The sequence below is a fragment of the Paramisgurnus dabryanus genome, chromosome 4, assembly GCF_030506205.2.
Source record: "Paramisgurnus dabryanus chromosome 4, PD_genome_1.1, whole genome shotgun sequence".
NCBI lineage: Eukaryota > Metazoa > Chordata > Actinopteri > Cypriniformes > Cobitidae > Paramisgurnus > Paramisgurnus dabryanus.
The window spans coordinates 38752128-38779084 of NC_133340.1; the positions used below are offsets into that span (position 1 = coordinate 38752128).

The 26957-nt window shown below is 37.3% G+C and overlaps 1 protein-coding gene across 2 annotated transcripts in view; it reads left to right on the forward strand.

Annotated features, from left to right (window-relative positions):
* Positions 1-26957, forward strand: part of tusc3 (tumor suppressor candidate 3) — a 154611-nt gene that overhangs the window by 118073 nt on the left and 9581 nt on the right. For both annotated transcript variants that reach the window (XM_065254495.2, XM_065254493.1), the window contains exons 7-8: positions 17193-17256; positions 21184-21258. In XM_065254495.2, the coding sequence (XP_065110567.1) occupies positions 17193-17256; positions 21184-21258 (139 nt within the window). The remainder of the gene's footprint in view (positions 1-17192; positions 17257-21183; positions 21259-26957) is intronic.

Below are 26957 nucleotides of genomic sequence, written 5' to 3' on the forward strand. Positions count from 1 at the left end.
AAATTGTAAATCAATGCATTGCTTTATGTGATTGAGTAGGCCATATGATTTTCACATCATTTTGAAGAAAAAACTCTAGACTACTAGATCCTGTTTGGAAAGTCTTGGGAAAACATGTTTAGAATGAGTTTTGTGGAGTTATATCAGTGACTTAAAAATTTTGCTTTTTCAAAAACCATGCATAAACATTTTTCTCTCAAAAATACAAACATGTACATACATGTTGATTATATGATATTGTAGCCCAGTTTGTGATGAACACAGTGTTATGAGACTTTTGCCATTAATATGTTTTCAAGCAACTGAAAAAAGCACAAATGTCAGTGCATGTCAAAACTTCCCCAGGGCCCTAAAAACCCCTTAGACCCCAGAGGGTTAATGGTATCTGTAGCTTCATTGGTAGAGCATAGTGTTAGCAGCACAAAAGTTATGGGTTCAATCCCAGATAACGCGCATACTAAAATGTAGATTAAATGCAGTGTTGTTTTGGATGAAAGCATCTACCAAATGTGTAAATGTAATGGAAGGGAATAAAAGCTTGGATGTATAAATCTAGCAAAAAAGTTTATTGCATTGATCGTGTAACTTTAGTTATAATTACTATGACTACCCATAGGCCACAATTTCTTTGTTTATTGGTGGGTGATCTGCACACAATGCTTAGGTTGCTTAGCAACGGCAGACGCTACGGGAGCGCCCAAGCGCTTTGGAAAGTAGGAGGGAAGCGTATTCACCTTTTCCACAGGGTTTTAGACATGAAATGTGAAACACCCCTTTTTGAGCTTATTCATCAAAGCATTGTAGACCTAGCAGGATCCACCAATCAAAGGGGCCCACAGATTTAATGCCTGCATTTTGATTAAAATTCATTAAACATATCTGGTGTTTTTCCATGGTTGCTTGGCCATTTCGGTGGGTCCCCGAGCTTGGGGATTATGCGTTTAATTATTTTCCAATAATAATGGCTGCCAATGTAATTAAGTTTAAAGCTGCATTCATAGCAGCAACTAGCAGTAGCAGAGCGATGCAATCTCCTTGATTTCAATGGAAGCTTGGCGACTTCCGGCGACACGAGCGACAGTGACCATTGGCGACTGGATGAGGCATGTAGACAAAGTTGACACTTTCATGAGTGACTACCAATGAGAACGAATTAATGGAGTTCACGTCATCCGTTTCTTGTCTGTTACTGGAGTGGATGGTACTCATTTGTTTATGATTTCACGCCTTTTCACGCCTCTTTTGAAAGAGACGAGCGACACACAAAGTCAAATTTGCTTATAATATGAACTAAACCCTAAACCAACTTTTTTTAGTTAGTGATCTGTAAGAATGGGGCTTTATTAGTGCTGTTCATTGATTTGAGTAACTTTTTTGACATTTGGGTATAAAGTGTTTCAATGCTACAATATATGGTGTAAAAAACGTCTGAGTGCTGCCCTCTTCAGGTTGAACGGTGGCTACTGCAGTTTTCCTATTGGATGTTGCGGTACGACCCTACATAAGCAGGGTCAAGCTCACCACGCCCTTGTTACGATCTCACCACGCTCTTGGTACGAGCTCAGTTCGTCCCCCGCTATCTCCGTTGGGGTCTGCCCAATTTTCTTGCATTATTCAAATATTGCCAGTGGGTGTAGTCAAAATAATTGGCATTTGACCCAATTTGATAAAAAAATGACAGCCATACAAAATACATGCTATTATTGACCTATTTTGTTTTGTGAAAAACTTACAGGTACAAAACTTTTTTTTTTGTATACTGTATGTGTTTCCTGGGAATCAAAACCATTAACTTTCACACAACACTTTTTTAATATCAGAATCAAATTTAATTCTGAGTGAGTTTACGATTTCACAACACATTGGCTCATTTATTAAAGATTCCTAATAAAAAAAAATCAAAGCAAATATTTGTACTCTTAATATAAGGACTGGTTCATCCCCCTCACAGCACGAGACCGATTCTCTGGCTGTCATCCATGCTTCATCCAAGTACCTCTCAGAACTGCCTGCTGATGAGCTTGCGCTCCAGACAAATTGATCTGAATGAAAACCACTCCACCTCTAAACAAGCCCTCATTCCAGCTGAGAGATGTCTGCCATTCACAAATCTCCAATCTACACAACATACCCTATAGTACACTTTGTACTCTAGATTTGGAAAACTCCAAGAGCACGATGTTCTGCACTCAAACCATTCAGATTATAAGATCTAACTGTACAAACCCCAAAGAGTAGCTGTCAAAACATTTTTTTCCCCAAAAAAATGATAGTTTTCCCATTGTTAACTTACAATGATGTTCTAAAGCTATGTGACCTTTTTCCGAATGCATAAAAGGACACTGTAAAAAATATGGCCCAAGTTTGCTAAGACACATCGATAACATAAAATCCCATTGGTCATATTGTCATGACACGAGCCAGTTTATCTTGCATAGATCTGATAATGATACTGCATAATTGCATTCTTTTTTTTAACCTTGAAACAATGGATGCCACTGTCATTGTTTGAGCAAGAGAGATCAGTTTCCCTTTTGTGTTCTGACGCCAAAGGTCAAACATCAACAATGACAGAATTGACTGTGTGTAATATCCCTTTAAATTCATCAACATTGATTATGCAACCAATCCCACTCCTTTAAAACAGACTCATCTTTAAACCAACCCAAGACTTATTGGAAACAGTAACAGACCCGAAGGGAGCAAAAGTCACAATGATGCCAACACCGAGCCACTGCGGGGCCAGCGCATCACCAACACTTGAGCGAATGAGACGTAATGCTTGATGACAGTGTGGGGGTAATGAAAGGTTGCTCCCACGCCAAGTAAACATTCAATCTGCCTCTAGAAACCGCAAAGTGCCTCAAACACCTCTTGGCTTTGTAATGTGCATGCCAAACCTTAGTGGACTTGAGTTTCTTAAAGGGATAGTACACTAATTAAAGTCCCACTTGGGGGATAATCAGGTTTCAAAGCATGAAATAAGGTAAAACTTTTATATATGCTGTTATTAAGTTCACAGGTGCGTTTCAAGTGATCAAATTATTGACTACAGGAATACTTTACAATCATGTCAATATAATAATTTTAAACATGTGACCTATGGCTCACGTTTGACATCACAACTTGCAAGAACTTATGATGTTTGATGTTATTCTCACATCCAACCTCTATGATATTTGAGTGTGCGTCATCAGGTTTGCCTGTTGATTAAATGAATACTAAATCTATCAAACTATTTTAACACTCGAAGAATGGTGCATAAGTCATATGGTTTTTAATTACGCTTTTATTATGTCGCATTGTTCCTGCTGGAGTTTGACATCCCGTGGTCACTGTTAATTCATATGGAACAGAGGTGCATAAATATTATTCAAATTTCTGTTTTTCTGTGTCACTGAAAATAACAACATACAGCTTTGAAATTACATGAGGGTGAAATAGCATGGAAGATTTGGCGTTAATTGACATATTTTTCAGTTTTGCGAGAACTGTTCTTTTAAAAAGCAGTCTATTTAATCCTCATTTGTTTGGCAGAGAAATTCAGAGAGAAAGGCCACTGCACTTATAAGTGAACACTTCAGTTGTTGGCACATTTTTACCACTGGTACAAAGCAATGATGCATGAAGTGTCTAAAAACACCCTGACCTTTTCTGGGGGTATTTAGCACTCACAACACACACACAGTTGTTACAAAGACTCAAGTGCCTATACGATAAAAGGTGTTACCATGTTTTTTCAAGTGGCCTTTTTTAATATAATTTTTTAGTATTTTGCACACAATCATTGGCATCATTAAGACTAAATATTAATGTATTCTTTGTGGATTTCACTTAACTCCCTCCTTAAGCAGTGATGTATAATTAATATTCCTCGTTCTCTCACCTACTACATGATATATATCTCTCGCTCTTCCTCTTTTTCTGCTTTGTTGACTTCTCATTTATCTCCATCAATGACTCATTCGTTTGACCTTCAGTAGTTAAGCTCTAAAAACACAGAGAAAAACCAGGAACAGAATCATTTGCAAAGGTTACTACATCAAACAATTTAGTGACTATATGTTTACAGAATAGTTAATTTGTCTTGTGTGGTTACAAATCACTTAGGAGACTGCTAATGTAGTTGGCCACTACTGCAATTAAGTGTGAAATTTAACAGTTTAAACAACAGGGATTTTTCTGAAACTTTGGTGTGTGTGAGACTGCAAACAGGAATCTCATACAAGTACTAAAGCCATTTTTTGTGATTTACTGTATTCTACATAAAATCGTGCTATTGTGAAATAACCTTGATTTCTTTAATCTTAACTGAATATTTCAAAGATTGAAAGTGAAGTGAAATTGATTGAAATCAAACTTTGTATGCAATTCCATTATTAGATTCTGGGACTTTAGCACTGATTTCAGACAGGGTCACATATACATGTTTGAAGAGTTTGGTTACAAAATGCAATAAATCCATTTTGACTCATTTCGGTGAAAACGTGTTTTCTATACCAAAAAGTGACAAGATGAATTCCACTATTTTCTGTTACAAACTTTCATATAGAATCTTTAGGTTATAATAACATTAAAAATTCAAATCCATAATTTGTTTTCAAAGATTTATTATAAAAACTGATTAATTTTTCCGCAAAATGCAATACATTTGTTGAATCGATATATAAATGTGCATTCATTTTTGCCATGTTATATTCATTTAGTTGACTAGTGGTATACACTGATTAAAAAAAATAAACATTAATGACATTAATCAAAACATTTACTTTGTCATATTAAGAACACTGTCATTGCTGCTGTCATCCTTGGGACGTGGTCCCTGAACTTTTTTGACAGCGATCAGCTGTAAAAAATTTTGATCCTGCTTGATTTTCGTTGACTTTGAGTAAAATAATGGAAAGCTTTTCATAAGATCCCATGGGGTCAATTTGTTAGCATGACAGAATCTTGTTATAAAAAATGTATCGCTTAACCAAACTCTTCATTTGTTTATTTACATAGGTGTCATTTACACTGGGGACGCTGGGGACATGTCCCCACCACTTTTTGAAAGCATTTGGTTAAAATGTTCTGAAAAATCAAGCAATACCTGTGCGACTTACACTGCAAAAATGACTTTCTTACTTAATATTTTTGTCTTGTTTTCAGTAGAAATATCAAAAAACTCGTAAATCAAGATGAGCAAAATTTTCCTGATGAGCAAAATTACCTAAGAAAATTGCTTTTAGACAAAAAATATACAATTTAAGTGAATTTGTGATTAAAACAAGCAAAAATATCTGCCAATGGAGTGAGAAAAAAATCTAAAAATAAGATGTCTTTTTTCTTAAACACTTAGTGCCAGTTTCCCGGACAGGGATTATCTTAATCCAGGACTAGGCCTTAGTTTAATTAGGAAATATAACTAGTTTTAACAAACATGCCTTACTAAAAACATTACCTATGTGCATTTTGAGGCAAAACAAAGGGCACGGATGTATTTTAAGATATGTCAGTATTTTTCTCACCCCATTGGCAGATATTTTTGTTTGTTTTAAGCACAAATTCCCTTAAATTGTATAGTTTTTGTCTAAAAACTAGACTTATTTTCTTACGTCATTTTGCTCATGAAGAAAATACATCTTGATTTAAGAATTTTTAGATATTTCTACTGAAAACAAGACAAAAATACTAAATAAGAAAGTCAGATTTTCAAGAAAAAAATTCTTAGTATTTTTGTCTTGTTTTCAGTAAAATATAAAAAAATTCTTAAATTAAGATGCTTTTTCTTGATGAGCAAAACAACCCAAGAAAATAAGTCTAGTTTTTAGACCAAAAACATCAAATTCAAGTGATCTTTTGCATAAAACAAGCAAGAAAATCTGCCAATGGGGTAATTAAGTGTTATATAAAAATGTTCAAGATTTTTTTGCTTACCTCATTGGCAGATTTTCTTGCTTGTTTTATGCACAAGATCACTTACATTTGATCTTTTTGGTCTAATATTTAAATAATAATATAAATTTGATATTTGTGCTTGTTTTATGCACAAAATCAGTTACATTTGGTATTTTTGGTCTAAAACTAAACATATTTTCTTAGGTCATTTTGCTCATCAAGAAAAAGCATCTTAATTTAAGAATTTTTACTGAAAACAAGACAAAAATACTAAGAACATTTTTTCTTGAAAATAATTTTTTGCAGTGTATGACTGGTTTTGTGTCAAATATGTTGCGTTGTGTGCTTATGGTGTGTTTTCTTTTGCATATGTAATGAATTTCATTGTAATCATTGACTTAATGCGCTGCTGTTTTCTATGGTATGGTGCTTTGGCACTTTTCGGTTGAGCTGGTGTTGTAGGGACTGTAATATGCGCAGTTGACATTGTTAAGGGTTTTATGCTGAGTATTTTTGTGTTCTTGACCGGCCTACACTATACCCATTTTTGATGCGCCGTTATTCAATATTTTTCCCGTCCTGCTGTAATGTTTTTTTATCTGATCTTTTGTCCCCACCACTTTTCAACACAAACTGACGCCCCTGTTTATTTATAATATAAGTTTATTCCTAAAAATTACAAAATGTTTACCAGTGAAATTTTCTTTAACCCATTTAAGGTTGAAGTGAGTAACAATTTTTGTTATTATGATATTTTGTTTATTTTATAGTATTTTATGTCCGACTATAGCAAGCAAGTCATTGGGTTTGAATTGGACATTTTCAAGGCCACAGTTTATACACTCTGCATAGCCAGTTTAAATATAATCATACAAGGTCGAAGGAATGGGCTAAAAAAATAAAAAAAGCTTTTTATATTTGTATTAATTTTTTATAAATTTTTTATGAAATTCCTATAATGTCTCGTTTATAATTCTTTAAATATTCACTTTATAGGCCAGATTTACTAACAGCGTAAACCAGTGCACTTTTGCCGAAAAAAATATTCACTCTTCTCCCTGCTTTACTAAGGTTTACGCTTGTTGAGCTATTAATTAATGCCTAAAACACATGTCTTAAAGGTCCCTTTCTTTCTGTGTTTTTGAAGCATTGATTGTGTTTACGGTGCGCAATATAACATGTGTTTATGTTTCACATGTAAAAAACGCTTATATGTAAACCGCTGTTTCCACTGTACTAAAAACGGGCTGATGTCTTCCTTGTTTTATGAAGTCCCTCCTTCAGAAATACTTAACGAGTTCTGATTGTGTAGTTTGTTTAGTGTGTTGTGATTTGACAGAAGCTTAGCTTAGCAAAGCCGTTTGAGCCAAAGCTGCCGACTGACGTATTCCTGTGGGTGGAGTTTAGTCAAAAACTGTTATATTGACGTCCTTCAACCAGGAAGTAGAGGGCTGTTCAAACCGGCCATTCGCTGTATGCTTTGAAAGCGGAATTCTGTTAAAGGTTAATTACGGTATTTAACACTTTGAGTCTCATTTCTGGTTTGTTTTGAATGAACTACAGTGATGGACATGGAAATTTTGACAATGGGGGTCGTGTCTTGAGTTTTTATCTTGTTTAGAAGCGTCTCTTGACTGCTTCAGAATGGAAGTCAATGACCATGCACAAACATGTCAATAAAACAACACTTAATGTTCATTTTCAAAACTGTACTACTCACCGAGTGGTTTGTGGTGTTCGTTGATGATTAAAAACAAATATATTGGCACAATGTATGATTTCAATCCGTGTTATTTGCTATAGTGGAACAATTTTTTTAGATACCTCACAACCGCGTATATACTTCCGCTCTATATTTGAGTCTGAAGCGTTAGCACACTCCCGACCACTTGATGGCGACAACCACTTTGCCATACAAGTACGCTCAGTGTCTAGCGAATAGACAGTCACAATCGAGCTCAACTTCAAACCTAAAGCTGGTCAAAGAGCCATCAAATATGGGAAAAATTTCTTCTGAGAGAAACCGAGCGAAAAAACTACAACCACATGTAAACAGACCCTTTTCTGTTTCCCGGTGGCGGAGTGATATATCAGCGAGCAATGAGTCTTCCAAGAGAAGTCAATGGAATTTTACAAAATGCCAAATAAAACACGACAGAAACTGTATTTCGCTACACAACTTGTTTTTAATCATCAACGAACACCTCGAACCACTCGGTGAGTAGCACAGTTTTGACAATGAACGTTAAGTGTTGTTTTAATGACATGTTTGTGCATGGTCATTGACTTCCATTCTGAAGCAGTCAAGAGATGCTTCTAAACGAGTCAAAAAGTCAAGACACGACCCATTGTCAAAATTTCAGTGTCCATCACTGTAGTTCATCCAAAACAAACCAGAAATGAGACTCAAAGTGTTAAATACCGGAATTATCCTTTAAAGAAAATATATCTTGCCTGACAGTGAACTTTGAGCAACAGCAACATTACAGACTAACTAAAGTTTGAAAATTGGAATCAGGAAGAACGACCCTACGTTAATTTGCCCTGCTTTTGGTACAACAGGTTGCATTGGTCATTATGGAAATAATATTTTTGTGCTTGTGTTTCTGCGCTTGTGAAAATGAGAGATTTTCACTCCCATTGTGTTTTTCTTTCATGTTAATTTGCCCTGTTTAGTAAATCTGGCCTTGTATTTACTTTCTAAAAAAATCATGATAGAATCACTTGCATACTCAATGATCAATTATAGTGCTAAATATTGAGCTTTATAAATTTGAACAGGGTGTTTTACCTCTCTCACTTAGTAAGCCTCAACCATTATCCCCGTCTGAGTAAAAGGAATGCATAACACTCAATTCATCAGATCAGTCTAGAGCTCTGCGGAGAGTATTACGGTATTTGTCATTGCGACTAGCGCACGACTGCAATTTGCAATTTGGATTAATGTCATCGCCCTAATGTGCTATGCATGTTCCTTTGGCTTTTTGAGTAAGAGCTTTGCATTGTTTTACAGATTGAAAGCAGCATTAAAATAATCCATTCAAGTGGAAAATGAAGGGAAGAAAAAAACAAATAAATAAATAAAAAACACAAAAAGCAGACAAATTAATATGTTGTTTATTTGAAACAGTTGCATGGATTGTAGGGAAATGTTATTATGTTGCAAAACATGAGAATTTGATCTTTTGTGCTGGGAGGAGCTCTGTAAGATGTCATCAGTATCATTTGAGCTAGATAAATAAAGCTTTTTACCTAGAAAACTCAAAAGCGTTTTTAAAATGAGCCGTGATAAAGCTTGAATGTGTTTGGCATGATATTTAATGGTTGTTGTTCATGTAGCTCAATCGGCGGAGCTTAGCATTTGCGGGACCAAGGTTGTGGGTGCAGTTAAGAGACCACACAGCACATTCAATGTATGTCGGTAATACACTTTGTACAAAAGCATGCAAAAACATCAAAAGATTCATGTAGTGGACTTGAGTTGCAATCTGAAAGGAACGACAAAATCATAGGTTTAATTCAAGGAAGGCACTTACTGATAAAATACTACAGCTTCAATGCACCGAATAAAGCTTTGGATAAAAACGTCTACCAAATGCGTAAATGCAAATCTGGAGTCATGCAACTAAGATTAAACTCCTTTGCATTTCTATGTCTACTGCTTGTAGCATGGGACCGTAATGTAGCCTAAAGCCAAGAGTATGGTCTATTTTTAAGTGTACGTTAAAGTATACACACGGTCGAATGCACACCCAGACGTTCGACGCATACACATTGTGACAAAATGCAATGCATCTCCTGGGCTACATTTTCCTGTACGAGCGTGCAGGACCTATGTGTACAAAGTATGTGCGGTTACAAAAATACGGTGGAAATTTGCATCATGCCAATGTACAGTACGCAGACCCTGGCGAATGCATAAAAACGGGACTATTCTTATGCATATTTTTTATTTTGTCTCATTATGTTTAATATAAAAGTCATAAATGTTAGTGTGATTTAGTTCTGTGTTATGTTGATTCTGGTTATTGACTGTGGACTATTGTCAAAACAAAATCATTACAAAACATTACGTCGTAGTCTGTAAACAAACTAGGCACACAAGTACACTGCATGAGTATTTTTGGGAATTTCAGCTCTCAAGGAATCAGCAAAGGATGGTAGAGCACAATAATGTCAGCTGTTGTTATTCAGTCATGCCTTTAACCACAGAAGTACAACAGTTGATTCATTCTCCCGAGACACTACAGTATGATAATCTCATGAGGAAATTAGTGGCATTGTTAAGATCCCAGTACACCATTAAACTAAAGCGTCCCCAGACTTTTCTGACTAAACTCTGTCTTTGAATCCAAGGCTATATTAACCTACTGCAAAGACTTATACGTAAAGAATCTTTCAGATATCTCACGTCCTTGGAAGGCAGATGAATGTGACTTTATCTTACCTTCGCTGTGGGCACTCACTCATTTCTAAAAAGATGTAAAAATAAAGTTTGCCAACATTGTGGTCACAGTATTTTTCCACTAAAAACTAAATATGCAAAATGTTTTTTGTAGAGGTCCTAATTGGGGGTAGTAGTGTTGGTTAGGAAATAAAAAATAAATATAATTAAACTCTTGTGTAAATAAAAAGGGAAAAAAAAGAAATAGTAATTAATTCATCTTTTTATGAGGTGGCTAATTCATATTAATTCAAACGATCACATTCATACAATTTTATTCGATTTGCTTTTACCCCTGTGCATAACGGGTGGGGTTTCGTTATTGTTTTTTTTATAATAATCGTATGTTTTTGTACATTCACTTTGTACGAAATCATATAAATTAGCCAACTCGTAATATATGCAAATTCTCGTGAGATCAGACTGGAATTATTGCTAAACATTATAAATGTTAGAAATGTATTGCTGAAACACGTTTCAAAGACTGTGTTCTATGTAGTACTCAATTGTGTAGTTAGTTACACCGTTAAACAGTTTTACCACATTTCTGAGTTCAGGATTATTTGAGCGGGGCTATAACAGTGGCTCGATGACACACTGGAGCCACCAAGCATGGCCCCGTCCCTAGCACAATCACGAACATCCATTCGGGTTTTATCTGTATTTGAAAGCTGAGAGAGATGGTAGCTTTCCTGCAAGTAGATGTGGCTTCAGCACAGACAGCGGACACGCCCCATCATTTGTTATTTTTCCCAGATTTGGATAACTTATTTTTATGGATGCTTCGATCGATCGGCCGCAGATCGCTATCGGCCGATAACGACATTAAATGACTCGATCCGTACTCGCTAAAATTGCAGATTTCATGAACCGATTTTTCTGTAAACTTTTTTCGTCATTACTTTTGGCTCCTGAATTTGGCTGCAATTAGAGACCATTTTCTGCGACGTGCAGATTTGGATTTATCTTTTTGCCTTTACAGAGATATGTGTATTTTCTATTACTGTGGGTTCACACCAGCCGCGTTTGAGGCGTCAAATTCGCGTCTACCACGTCTAGTTTGCTGCTTGAACATTTTGAGTTTAAACGCTTTCATTCGCTTGTGAAAGCCGCACGTGAAATTCTAGTCATCGAGACATTCACGCGGAAAGTCGCGACTCCGCTCCCTTCCTGTAATCAAGCCACTACTAGAGCAAACTCCTGATTGGTTAATGCGGCACGTTTTTCTGCAAAAGTTCAAATTTTTCAACTCGCGCCATTCGCGCAAACTAGACGCGCAAATCAGGCGGAATTGCGTCTACCGCGCCACGATAAATGCCTCATTCGCACCATAAAACCTCCAGACGCGTGTCAACGTGTCTTTACATTGACTTAGCATTGAAATCACTCGCGCTTGATGCCTTTACCACGGCTGGTGTGAACGCAGCATAAGGACGCGCTCTGGTCTTAACAGCGCCAAGCGTCGTCACATCCCCATACAGCGTATACAACACATAGCTATCGCGGACAATTGCATCCTCATGTCGAAAGTTTATTATTTGCATGCGTTTTAAAGTTTTGACAGTTTCATTTCATCAACGTTCATTTTCCTCACAGATGCTCTTGTCTGCGTAAACCCGACGTGTGTGCACACAGCAGCCTGTCATCAGTGCACGTGAACAGAGCGATCTCTTTCACGTCTTAAAGCTACAGTAACCTAATTCATATCTGAATAAAATCACTCTTTGCTCTTGACTAAGGAACTGTTATACTTTATATGAATGCGTGTATATCTAATTCATACAGTAAAGACTGTGAAGTGTTTTATTTTCATTACTTTAAACAGACAGTAGCCTTTTAAAAGCCATATTACATTTATCTTTGCAGAAGAAATATTTGTTGTGCTTATTTATTTCACTCTCAATTGAATCAATATACAGTATACCTAATTACTGCAAATAATATAAAAACGCAACATATTTGGTATTACTTTATCTAGAAAAAACGTTAACAGTTACAGTCATCAAAGAGCTGCATATCAGCTTTAAGAATTGGTATCGGCATTGGTATCAGCTGATCACGAAGACAACAAATCGGTAATCGATATCGACTGCAAAAATCCTGATCGGAGCATCCCTACTTATTTTATTTACTTGCTGTTTTTTAACATTCAAATTTGGCTGGGTGGTTAATAACACATTTTTTTCTGTGCTGTGACAAACTCAGAACACATATTTAATATCACTTTACTTGGCTTTTAACCAAGTACAAAAACAATATAAGTCACAGGAAAGTCTTTTGCAACTACAATTGGAAAATTTACATACGTGTGAGTACTAAACCAAGAAAAGGTGGCAGTTTCTTCTTTATTTAATATTCCAAGCACATCTTTAATGGCTTCTCCTTTGGTTCAGATTGTCAACATTAATGTGTTCATAGGCTAATGTATCCAGGCCCCAGTAGTGGAGTTATTAATGAAAAATGCAAACGGCACACACAAAAACACTTTGAATTAATACATTTTTGTATTTTGTTAATTTGTTAGTATCTTAAAATTGTGTTTAATTAGTTGTTTTTACATAAAAAGTCTCTGATGTCATTGCTGTTTTGGTTAATAGATTTCCATTAAAACAGATCCCTATGCGCTAACTCTAGTCATCATTCTGGTATTGTTTTAAGTGTTGTTTTTTCACTAAGTGAACAGATGCTAAATCCAAATGAGTCTAATAATATTTATTTCTAGTAAATGATTCACACATTGCACAATTAAGTGTTTAATGCAAGTCAAAATATTCATTTAACAGACACAGCACTTTTTTAAGTGTAGGAGGAAGAAATAATGTATTTTCAATTCAAATGCATGTAGGCGTTTGCAGTGATGATATTCAATCACGGATGCTCCTACACACATGCTAAATATGAATTACGATGATTCATTGAATGCTGACGCCAGTTTGAGTGTTAGGTAGTCATCGGTGACCCCAGTGCATCATGGGTACAAGTGGTCAACTGCCTAAAAGTCCAGAGCAGAAGTCAACTTTATCTAAATTAACAGTATGATGAATACACGTGACTACACACCAACGTATGTCCTTCAAACTACTGAATCATTCAACCCTATTTATTACACCACTCATGCTTTAGTTTTTTTGCAGTGTGATTTCCTGATATAATGTTTGTGTAGAGCTTTTAACAAAACTCTTGTCAGTTCCATAAAGTTTCCACTAAGGTCCTTTTCCCCCAAAAGTAGCAAATGATTGATTATAAGGACACCTTTCAGACCCAGTACGAATATGCAGATACGCACCTTGAATAATATAATTGTGTCTCTGCTTTAGTTCTGGAAGTGCTTCTAATATAAATGCTGTTTTCTTTAATATGAAAATATGCAGTGCCTGTGTTTAAATGTTAGCAGATGCGTTAACCCAGAGGCGACAGGTGACGTGACAATGATAAATGCAGTGGCCTATTTGCTCATATCCTCTACTTAATGGCCCCCTCCCTCTCAAAACCTTTCATATCTCTTTCTTTCTCTGTCTCTTTTTGAAAAGCTTCAAGAGACAACAGCCTCAAGTACCGGCACCGTTTGCTTTGTTGTTGCTGAGTTTGAGTATACTATGCAGATTTTTGTGCCATTTTGAGCATAACTACATGTTTATTTCAAATTAAGTTCAAATTAGGTTTTGTTTTGGCAGATTTTTGGCCATGTATTATTATGAAATCATTAATTGTTTACTAAACTAGACAGAGCTGCCCACAGCAACAGAGTGAATTGCATTAAGGTGACATATAAGCTTTGCTCAAAATTAAAACTTTATTTACTGCAGTAGCCCTAAATGGACAAACTGCTCTACAGAGCATGTTTCTTACTATAGCTGTCTCCCAATTCAAAGGTGAATACGACCGAAGTCCACACAGCAAACTGAAATAAGACGGTCAAGCCTATGGAGGGTCCTACGAACGGGCCTATCAGTGAGTCACAGCATAGACATTTCTCAATTATTAAAATAAATATGGAATAAAAAAAATTCTTTTTTTTGAAAATGAGACACGTTTATGCAGATTGAACTAAACAACAGTATATCGAATTAACCAACCAGAAATATACAAAAGTAAAATGAAACAAACACAGTATTGCAGAAATAATATTAATGCAAAACATATGCACGGTCAGTAATATGCTGTTCTGTCATGCTGGTGAATAATCTCAGCTTCAGCGCGGATAATGATGGGCTTCCTGATCTCTGCTTCAACCCAGTTTGCTGACATTTCTCGTCGTAAATTGTTCCCTATGTCAAAGAGCTGAACAGTAACTTCTGGTTGCGATGACATGCGCCTTCTCACTACGCCACGCCCCTTACGGCATTCTGCGTCTTTTTCACACAGAATGCTTTTCGTTAATGTTACGGCAATCGACCAACAGAGTCAAGTGATTGCAGTCTGTGTGGTTTGCAGTCATAAGTTGGCTAGCTGGATGCTATGTAAGTCATGCCTTTTATTGTTTTCCATGTTTGCTGTTTTAAAGTCTGATTGCGTGATAGACTGTGTGAAATTTTGTGGCGCTTTGAGCTGGCTTTGCGTGGACATAATGAGAAGGAGAGCTCACATACAGTATTCCAGCTGTATTCTGTGGCTTGGTTGACTTTGTCGCTTATGGAGTTTAAAAGAGCACCTACGAGAATGCCACGCTGTTTAAGGGAACTTTGAGAACCGCGCAAAGCTGTTGTACTGCATGTTGTTTGTTGTCAGGGAAAACATGTGCTTGTGCTGCGCTATTGAAGCAAAAAGAAACTACTGGCCTGTGATTAGACAACTTTAAATCATTAAAGCATGAAATAACTGATAATAATTGACTATGACGGAATTTTTACAACGGTTCATCAAAAAAATTAGAAGTCTAACGCAACCTCTGGTGTGTGTGAATGATTACTTTGATTAGTTCATTACTGATAATAAACCCACTGGGGATGGGCATGAGTACTCGATTGCTCGAGTACTTGAGCGTGGCATCGATGATCGATCACAAAAACGATGATCATGTGGGTTTATTTATTTTTTGTGGTTTGGGCGCCATTTGGATGTCCGGTTAGCGTTACAAGCACCTGTGGAAGTAAAGACTGTATGCGTGTTTGACGTTGTGTTAAGCTACGCAGACCGGTGTATGACATCAGTAACGTTACCAAGCATGATTTACAAACAAACAGATAAGTGTGCGCACCTACGCCGCGGCAACCCGCCGTTCTTGTGAAGATAACCATGCCTCACATCACTAAGGCACTATGGTTAAAAAGTATGCCGAGATTTTCAGAAATACATTCAGTCAGGTGCAAAATGTACAGCGCCATCAGAAGTTCAATAGGTTATCATCTCATATTTAAACATCAAATGTCAAGAGATACCAGATTACGTTACATTACATTACATTATTGACTGAATGGGTGAGGATGAAGAGGATGACATGACACAGCTAATAGCTAAAATGATAGCAAAAGAAATTAAGCTGCTTAATGTTAAGGAGCTCGTGCTTTGACTGGACGTGTTTAAAAGCACGCTGTTTATGGCGCACATCCACAATGGGAGTTAAACTTTCAGTACATTACTTAGTTGAAGTCTTGCATTTTGCGCAGATATACAGTATGCACCTTGTATAATACATTTATGTTGTATATAAGACTTAATATTATGTAAAGTGCGTCATATAGAAAGCGCTTCAGTTTGTGTTTATTAGGGGTGTCACGATTCTCCAAATCCTCGGTTACATTTTCGATTCTGATGTCACGATTAGATTCTCAATTTTTAAAATATTTTTTTTGAAAGACAAAAAATGATATGCCTTTATTATTATTATTATAGTTTCACATTAACATGCACATTGCGTGCTTTTCCTCGCATGGGGGTTTGTGGGCTTTACTTTACGCAAGAGACCTTGTAGAGAGAGGATTTCTTCTTGCACGCAGATGGACTTAATGCGCGCGTCTTGGACTCCTATCATCTGAAATAACACCATGGCGTCATAAGCAGCTGCGCTTCTCTCTGTCTCACGTGCACACGCTCTCGCATCTGTCCAAAGTCTAAACATAAACCCACCCCTTTGATTGCCCCGCCCCCCAGTAAATTGAGTACTCGTTCCTCAGACCTATTGATTAATCGAAATGAAAAATTAGATAAATGCACATCCCTAAAACCCATATAATACTCAAATCACCCCTTCAAGTTAGCATAGGGAGTAAAGTGACACATACCGTAAGGCAAAGAGCAGCCTTGATGTCTGATAAATAGCAATTCATGTTTTACTGCAAAGAGAAATTCCTTCAGGCTTGAAATGATGTGAGGGTAAGTAAAGGACGACAAAATGTTTAGCTATCCTCCGTGCATTGACAGATATAATCAGTTAAACCTGCCTGAAGCTTTTAAGTCTGGAAACACATCTTTTATGATCTTTCTCTGAATCTCTCCATGCTCTGTATTGCTCTTGCAGATTCATGATTTATCCGCACATGAAGAAGCACCTTGCTTTAGTGTCTGCTTATTCTGTACAATGTTTGGTGGTTCTAATTGAAGCTTTGTGATTCACTTTTCTTATTTACAGTAGTTTACCGTTTCATCTTTTCAAGCATCTGCCCTGACCTATAGATATTTTGTTTGAATAGTCTTTTGACTGTTGTCTTTTATATGACCTTTTTCTTTTAATATTTTATATATTTATTTTTAAAGGGAATGTCAACTTGCGTGTAAGTTGTGTTCATGTGTTACAGGTATGATAAATACAAAGCTTTAGTTATCACAGAGCCACAGTGTCATACATCCACAGGACCGTTTGAAAGCTAAGCTTGAAAGCTCTATTGTCGGCTTGTTTGTCTTATTTTATCTCTCTTTCTGTCTTTTTCAGAGTTATATCCATGGCAGCAGTCAAGCTCAGTTTGTGGCTGAATCTCACATTATTCTTCTGTTGAGTATCCTTTGCCATAAAATCCCGCTGTGCACAATGAACTTGTTCTGTAAACGAAGTGAACCTTATTAATCCACTAACCTTTTTCATACAGATCTGTTTACTATTCTGTCAACATTGTGGAATTTGGGATGTGATGTTATGAATGTGTTCTTTCAGCTTATAAAGCATTCTCAGGGTAAGTACGCACTGGGACGATTTTGTTTTCTCTGATTTAGTGTAATATGGGATGCAGAACACTGCATGAATAGAGGGAATTTAATTACAGTATACTGTAGATGAAAATATTTCTTGAATAAATTTTGCACTTGATAAACATTAAAAGTGAAATATAAATATCATAACAAGAGTTTTCAATTACACATATACAGTATACTTTATTTATAATTAAATGCATTTTAACTAACAGTTAAGATTAGTTTTTTAAAGGTGCAATGCGTAACTTCTAGAAAGATCTCTTGACAGAAATGCAATAAAATATACATAACTATATTACCTGTGGTGTATAAAGACATTACATAATGAGCTGTATTGTTTTTATTACTGTAGAATGAGCCATTTTAATCTACATACGCTGCTGGTCCTCTTACATGGAAGTGACTGTCATGTTTCTACAGTATTTTAAGCTGGTGTGTGGTGGGCGTTCTGGCGCAATATGGCTGCCGTCGCATTGTCCAAGTGGATGTTGCACATTGGTGGTGGTTTAGAAGATTCCCCTATTCATATGTAAAGCGCTTTGAGTGCTGCAGAAAAGCGCTATATAAATGTAACAAATTATTTATTATTATTGGTCTCTACATTGTCTCGGATGACAACATGTCCTGTGGCAGCTACCGTAGCTTCTCTATGCGTTTTGAAATTGAGGTTGGTTGCAATTCACAATCTCACTGCTAGATGCTGCTAAAAACTCACATTATATCTTTAATGGCCATCCATAATTTTTTTGGTCTTTTTTTACAAGTTCTAAATACAGAAAAATAGCAATAGAAGTGTGAGCTTTCTTGGCACTAAGCACATCTTGAGCTCTTTTAAAGTCTTGAAGTTATTCGATTAGAATAAGAAATTAGGCTTTCATTTTATTTGGGTTTCAGAGAGCCTCCAGGTTCCGGCTATTTCTCAAGTGTGGGGGGAGGTCATACTAAGCACAAAAAAATTAAAGCTGATATTTTCTGTTTTTTGTTAATACTGCATACAAGTTGTCTCTATTTTCTGGTCATATTCTAATAAAGAGACTGTGAAATATTTATTTATGGTCACTATACACTCTAAAAATGGCTGGGTTATTTTTGACCCATAATGGGTAAATATTGGACAAAATACATGCTGGGTTCAAAATTACCCAATGTTGGGTTGTTGTTATGCAACAGTGGTTTATAATAACCAAGCAGTTGGGTTAAAACAACCCAGCATTGGTTACATTTTAACCCAGTGGTGTTTTATATTTACCCATTATGGGTCAAAAATAACCCAGCCATTTTTCGAGTGTACCACTGCAAAAGCAAAAAATCTAATGGTGGCTTTGCTTTGTAAAGACTTGCACAGTACTGTATGTAAGATATAGGGCCAGATTTACTAACAGCTTGCACCGCCGCAAACAATCATTTTGGCGTTAAATAATGACAGTCACATTTACTAAAGACGCGCAGTGGATCATTAGCACTGAAAAGATACGGTCTAGTTATTTTTGTGACTGACCTTATTGCATATGCATTCATTGGAGTTTCCCTTTCAGATGCAAAATTTATGGGAGAAGATTATTTAAATGATTCACGCTATGTGATTTGTGTGTGTTATGACTGGTATTTGTGCCATTATTTAACAACAAAAAAACATGTCTTCAATTACTTTGCGCTTGAAATGGCTGCAATTTTTGTTATTTCATGATAACAAATGGCTACCTGTACATTATTCCACTTGTTACAAGGCTATTTACCTCATAAGTAAGGTTCGGAACATTAAATATTGACTTGAAATATTTAATTTGCTCATTTTAATGAATGCATACCTTCCGCGAGGAAAACCAGGTTTTAAGATAAGAGGTTCAAATGTCACGAACACACTATGGGGCTGTTTACACTTGGTATTAACTCTTTCACCGCCATTGACGAGATATCTCGTCAATTAAGAGAAAACGCTTCCCCGCCAATGACGAGATTTTCCGTATCCACCAGGTGGCGCCCTTCCGCAACTTTTTAAACCCGGAAGTATTGCCCTATGGCAAGCACTGCATGTCCGTGTCTGTTTTAAAGATTGCTCTGAATGGGATCTCTATGAAAAGTCCGTCACAAAAATGGAATTATCTCTGCTTTTTGCTCAAAATTGGGTGTTTTTGCAGAAACCTACCCATATTCAAAAGCTGATTACAAAAGAACCACTGAAGGTAGGATGAAACGGTTTTTTTTTTGTTTGAAAGCAGAGGGTCTGTTCTTTCATTTGGTATATTGTATGTTTATATATTTAAAGAAGAACATTTTCAGGAAGGCTTAAAACTTTGGTGAAAATCATGAAAAACGCTGGCACTGGCTGGCAACTTTTTTTAAAAACGCTGGCGGTGAAAGAGATAAGATGTGTTTTCATCAATCAGATCACAAGTGGACGAGAGAGACACATTACGTTTACACCTGGTATATAAATCCGTCTCTTTTGTCCACTTTCGACCGCTTCTGTCCTGAATACTGTGAGGGGACGGTCCCTGAGACGGTGGGCGAGTCTCTCTGCTGTCATTCAAACGCGAGCGGGAGTAATTATGAGTTTATATGGACGCAAACTAATATTATGTCGGAGTCCGCTGCTTGTTTACCAAGTATACATTTTGTACGTGTTTTGTACGTTTATATGTTGGAGCTTTCTCTGATTTTTCAGCGCAATTGATGATATAGGATCGCGCAACTTTCACGCTTTCAAAACGAAACTACGGAGAACACCCGCAGTAGTTTTATCAATGAAAGGCTAAAAATAGCGCTGTTCACCGTATGTTCATGCCAGAAGTAAAAAAAAGAAGTAAAACTTGTGTTTAATACCTCAGATTAGATAAATGGGCGGAGAGAAGGCGGTCGCGTGTGGCTGTTCGAACACATTCAACCACATTTGCGTTCCGCAACTCCAAAGCGATCCGATTGAAAGTGGTTTCGACTATGTGGTTGAAAGTGGTCGAAAGTGGACGCGTTCAAAACGTTTTGAACACCGTTTACACCTGGCATTAACGTCATCCACTTGTGATCTGATCGACGAAAACGCATGTTAATGCCAAGTGTAAACAGCCTCTCTTTGGTATAATCATGTGTAAAAGTGTCATATATGTTATTAAATTTAAATTTTTATTAGTTGTTATCTCAGAATAACATACCTTGGAATGTCCCGACTGACCAGTCAGAATCAAGCATTCCAACGAGCCATGCAATAAGTAAAAATAAATGTTGAGTGTTTGCTGCTTTAAAAAAATCTTCTTGCACATGTTTATGTTCAACCATGTTAAAATAGCTCTTAAACACTAACTCGCTCACCTGGCCGTGTTGGCCATGTCCTCTCGAGCGTCAATCTCTTTGTGAACTTGTACTGTAATCATGAGGGTTGAGTGTTGACTGTGCCTGATGAGCAGCAGACAGACTGACAGACCCTCTGCTACAATCTGGCTCAGCTGCCGAAGAAGACAGGGGCTTCAAGCAACTGGCACAAGACCTAGCGCTTGTCTCTATTCCTCTCACCACACACTCTGCTTTCCTCCCCCAGGCTAGGCGAGGCCTCCCAACCGAATGGAGTGTGCTCAGAATTGAAGAGTGTCTTGTTTTCATTGTGTTCAGGATAATTGCTATTTTCAGGTGTTTGTTTGTCATTTAAAATGTATACTGGAAGCATCATTTATGGTTGTATATATTTACTGAAGAAATTGATTTAGAACCACAGCCTTGTCATGTCCTTAACTTCATCACAGATGCGGCCATCACCATGGGAATGGTCCTTTTGAATGAAGCCGCCACGTCCAAGGGAGACGTGGGTAAAAGAAGAAGTAAGTTTCTTGTATCTGTATTTCTTTCTCTCTTTTGCCAGAAACGTTTGTATTAAGTTTATCACATAACATACTGTGCTCTTATCCAACTTGTTACCCAAGTTACTGTCCCACTTAAGTTTCATGTCACATGACTGACTTCTCTGAGTTTCTGACGCCCCATTCGTATGCAATCCCCCTTCAGGGGTTCCCATAACGATAAGCATCGCCTCCAAACTCCACAAATAGCTTTCCATGCATTATCACTGCATTAGCTGTGAAGACCACTTAATGTGATGGCCTCCAACCCACCATCGCAGAGTCATCGCTAGCTTTGATATGTTAATAGCACGAATTATGGGTGATATGTAAATGGTGAGTTATTTTTTGGATGGGCTTAAACTCACCTCCATGACAAACAAGTGCTTTTTGTTTCTGAATTTAGACTGAACAGAAACAGGAAAAAGCCCTTTATGTAATATGCCACACAAATGGTTGTAATTACTATGTGTGTGTCAGTGTATAATTGTGGTAACTGCTATTTGTATGCGTGTATAAGTGATGCTTCTGTCACTAAGAGACCTGATCAGTTTTGGCAGTCATGGATATGTAGCCCCGCTTAATATTACTCATGAAGCGCAGGTCATTTTGACATTGTGTATGCTATCTACCACCACATACCAGTCAAATCCACAAAACAAATCATCCAGTTGCCATTTGAAGATAATTGGGAGTTAAACAAAGGCCAAATTGAACCCATGCAAATAAATGGAATTATATCAGACAGTCCACACTTAATTGTATGAATTATCTTGGTTAGAAAACAAATAATGCACAACATTCACTCTGAAGTAGCTGAACTTAACCATATTTGCATGGGGATTTTCTATTTACAGTAAGTGGATGTAGGGGTGGGCGATAAACTGGTTCAAGCCCCTGTAACTTTGCTGTGCATGTGGTCACGAAAACGTATGCCTGTTTCACACATACGCCGTATGCAGTGCATTTGCGGTGTGTATTTTTACATGCCCATGTTAACAGGTTAGAGCTTTCACACAGCATACGTTTGCGGTCCGTCCAGTCCGTTGCAGGTGCAGTGCAGCAGTGCTGCGATCATTTTCGAGTCTATTTTTGCTGTACTGCACGCAAGCTGCACGCGCTGATTTAAAGTTATAGCGCATGTTTAGTATTTAAAATGAGCATGGATTGACATGAAAAGGCAGACTCTGCAAGAGATATCTCGTCAATTAAGATAAAACGCTTCCCCGCCAATGACGAGATTTTCCGTCTTTCCGCAATACCGCTATTATCCACCAGGTGGCGCACTTCCGCAACTTATACAACCCGGAAGTAGCGCCTCTCGTGAAAGAGAAAGAACTCCGTGTATGTTTTAAAGATCGCTCTGCATCTGATCTCTATCAAAAGTCCTTTGCAAAAATGGAATTATCTCAGCTTTTTGCTCAAAATTGGGTGTTTTTGAAGAAACCTACCCATGTTTGAGAGGTGATTACAAGAGAACTAATGAAGGTAGGATGAAACGTTTTTTTGTTTGAAAGCAGAGGGTCTGTTCTTTCATCTGATATATTGTTTGTTTATATATTTAAAGAAGAACATTTTCTTGAAGGCATTAAACTTTTGTGAAAATCATGACAAAGGCTGGCACTGGCTGGCAACTTTAAAAAAAAATGCTGGCGGGGAAAGAGTTAATTATGTTAAGGGGTTGTGTACACCAAAACTTTTACGCCCGCGGCCGGCGCATGTTTTCAATTGTTTCCAATAGGAGCTTGGCGTTTTTTAAATAAGCCAGCAGCTAGCGGGTTTTTTCCGCGCTGAAAACCGGCGCTCGGCGGTTTCTCCGCGCTCGGCGCTGAGCGTCGAGAGTTGAAAGAGATTCAACTTTGGGAGAAAAGTTCCGCTCGTCAATGTCAGTTCTCACACGGCCGCCCAATCACAGTGGAGGAGGGGCGGGACATTACCACAGCAACCAACTGGCTCGCAGCTGAAGTATCAAAGCTACCAAAGCGCTCAGCTGAAGAAAGCTGGCACTCAGCTGAAAAACAGCTGGCATTCGGCGTCCTCAAGGCGTTTTCAGCCGCGTTTAAAAGTTTTGGTGTGTCCAGCCCCTAATAGTCTTTTAGTTTTTAATGGTAGTAAGACAACAGTAACCACAAATTTACTGTGGTCTCACCACAATTACCATGGTATCTGTAGTAAAACTAGGGTAATATAAATCGTTATCAATCCGCCAAAATTTTTCCGCTATATTAAATGTTTGGTTAATTTTCCTAAGGGAGTAACTATACAAAATCATATCTGTTTGAAAGACGGGGAAGCGCACCTGTCAATTTTACAGAGCGAGAACAGAGACGAACGTGCTCATAAACGGGAGTAATATTTTGAATAATGTGTACATCTTTGAATAATTGTAAGAATACAGTTCCTTTTAATATAATTTTTTGTCATATAAAGTATTGAGAATTAATATATACATTTTTTACTGTTATTGAGCTTATTTAGACTTCTTGGTGCAGTTAACAGCATGTTTGGCACATTTACCTCAGAGTTTATTTTAGTAATATTGCTGTTTTTCCAGTAATAATAATACAATTTGCATTTCAATCCTGCTTCCTTGTCTTTCTGTTGATATATTGTATTTTATATATTTAAAGAAGAACATGTGAAAATAAAAAAAAAATAAAAAAATGCTGGTGCAGGCTGACAACTTAAAAAAAAAAATGCCGGCAGGGAAAGAGTTAATGTTAGTACCAAATTATTAAAATAAGTAAAATTATAACCATTTGAACCTGCAATTATATAAATCACCCATCTATTCATAATTTTTGATGGGGTGAGATCTGTACTTTTAGAAATTGAATCAAGACATCATAGGTCCGAACTGAACCATTAACAGCATTAACAGCTTTGTGTGCATGGAGCTCATGTGTCGACCACTCCAGCAATCTTTTATTTAAAATGTCAGTGTAAAATGTAGTTAACAAAAATATTAATCTTGACAGTCAAATATATGCCTATTAAAATAATTTCATATTCTTTATAAAGTTTAATTATTGGGCGCATTTAGCGACGTACCTTCTTAACCTGCTCTCTCCAAAGGTGGCGTCTCACATTTTCCCATCAGCCCACCGAATTTGGCCATTATCCACCACACCAGTGTCGTGGCACCAAGGTCAGAGGTCAGCTTAGCTCCGCGGATAATTAAACCAGCGATGCCACCTGCGCAGGGCTTTTCCTACACCTGTCACTGTTAATTGACCATTATGCATATGAATCTACATTATTATAATCTCATCAGTCAGCCGCTGAAAAGGTTTCAAGTGCTTCGGTGGGTAGCAGGTCATTTTACAGAGAACGAAAGTGAAAAGATTATATGTTAGGGCTGGACGATGTGAAGGGAGAAATGTGCCAATTTTGCTGTACAGCGGTAGATATATTTGCATGAATTTCAGTAATCAGGACTGTTTAATGTTATGCAAGTAAGAGCATTGAAGAAACGTTGAATTATGGGAGAATATAGAGTGAGATGTGTCTTAAAGATGGATAAAGCCCCAAAATATAACATTTAAATTCAACAAGATGTGGTTCATCCAATAAGAATTTTAAAGTATATGCATTTTATGGGTCACATTTTATATTAGGTGTTTTAACTTTATGTAAGCTAAAGAGATCTAAAGAGACGTCTAATATAAAGTGCGACTGTTTAAATTAATCTAATCTTTAAATTTAGTCCATGTTTCGACTAAAAGGAAAAATGGTGTGATGAAGTATACTGTTAAATAAGCGTTTCCTACTTCTCAGGTGTGAGAGGTGAAGGAAAGCCCTGGCAGATGTTTGCACTATAGGCACTGCTGGGCGACCCTCTGTCACCCACTGGAACTACATAAGATGGGCACACTGACTAATTTACGTGATGGGATTTGGTTAACAGGTTCTGACTGATGAGTTGTGCCTGTGTACTGTATGAGTCATATGCATATGCATTGTTTTCCGTTCACATAGTCACAGTAATATGATGCCAGTATTAATTTGCGTATGCTTCTATAATTTTTTCTTGTACTGTTATTTGAAGTCTTTATGTACCCATAACTAAACCGAATAGAAAAATAGAATTGTGCTTTATGTATCTGTGGGGTTGGCATCTGCTTTGTTAACATATTAACATTTTCATGTGTTAGAAAAACAACAGGACCAGCAATTTGTAAGACATCACCCATTGATTCGCATTACACTGTAACTGTGTGTATTCCTTTGGCTCAAGCGGTGCATAGGGTGAGCAACACCAAGGCTGTGGGTTTGATTCCCGGGGAACTCGCAAGCCGAGAAATCGTACCCTGAATGCATCGTACATCACTTTGGAGAAAAGTGTTTACCAAAAGCATGAATGTAAATCCCCTCATTACAATTAACAAAGCTGTAATACACAGTGGCGGAGCCAGAGGGCTATTTGGGGTGGCAATTGCCACCCCAGACGAAGTCCTTGCCACCCCTGTTGCCACCCCGCTGAAAACATTACACTGTTTGATTTTCACGAACATTTCTCAAATCTCCCAGCGGACGTGAATGCATCCTTCAGCACGCACAAGCGTTGCTGCTATCTTTTCATTACGCTTGATCGACTTCATGTGGCACCGCAATAACCGACTCCCAGATGACGTCAAAGTTCCACGAGAGCGATTTAAAAGCAAACTCCTCCCTATGATTTCGCGAATCGCTCTCGCGGTACTTTGACGTAATCCAGCTGGCGATTCTTGCGGCGCCGCATGACGTCGAACAAGCCTATTGGTTAAGCTGACATGAGCTCCTTGGTGCTCCAAAACATAACGCGGCAGCACGCACAGGATCGATGAAGAGTGTTTTGCTGGTATGTACGGCTTTTATTGGTATTAAATTAAACGAAGTACTGTTTTAACGGGAAGTAAGGAAGACATTGCACTGTAGTGCTTAGCATTAATACTTCAATGAGCCTTACTAGTCTTGTGAAACTGACTAATACTGTCACGCCTGCGTGAAGATGCTTAAAACAATAAAAAACATGTCATTAGCAAATGTTCAGCAACAATCACAGACATTAGGTAGGCTTATTCATATTGTCACGTGTAATGCAGCATATTGAACTTAATAAAACCACCGTGGATATAGTACAGGGATGTAAACAGCACGCTTTTCGGCGCCTCGCGCTTTTTAAATGTCAGTTTGGGTGACTTGGGTCTGAGAGAGTTGGATTATAATTTCAAAAAGTCATCTGAAGCCATTCCATAGCTTAATGTGAGGGACAGAAGTCTATTTACATTATTACATTAAATTTAAATGGAAACTCGTTCCCTCCTCCCTTAACATAACAAGTCTAGACGTCTGTAAGCAATTTTCCTCGTGTTGTCAAATAGGCTAGACCTCAATATACTCAGATTTTGTCGTAGTGTATTATTTTAATATTTGTATTATTAGTAACGGTGTACTTATGGTAAATAAAAACAAGCAAATTGTTCAAAATTTTGTTTCTTCATGAGGTGTGTAACTATAGGGACAGCGAAATTACCAACTTCTTTCTAAAGAAGCAGAGGTCAGGTGCAGATCAGGGCCAAACAGATCCCAGTTGTTCTATTTTTGCTGTATCCTTAATACATATATAATTGTGTACATTTTGGAAAATAAACAACTTTAATTTAATCTATATACATTTTGTGGAAAATAATTAATTTTTA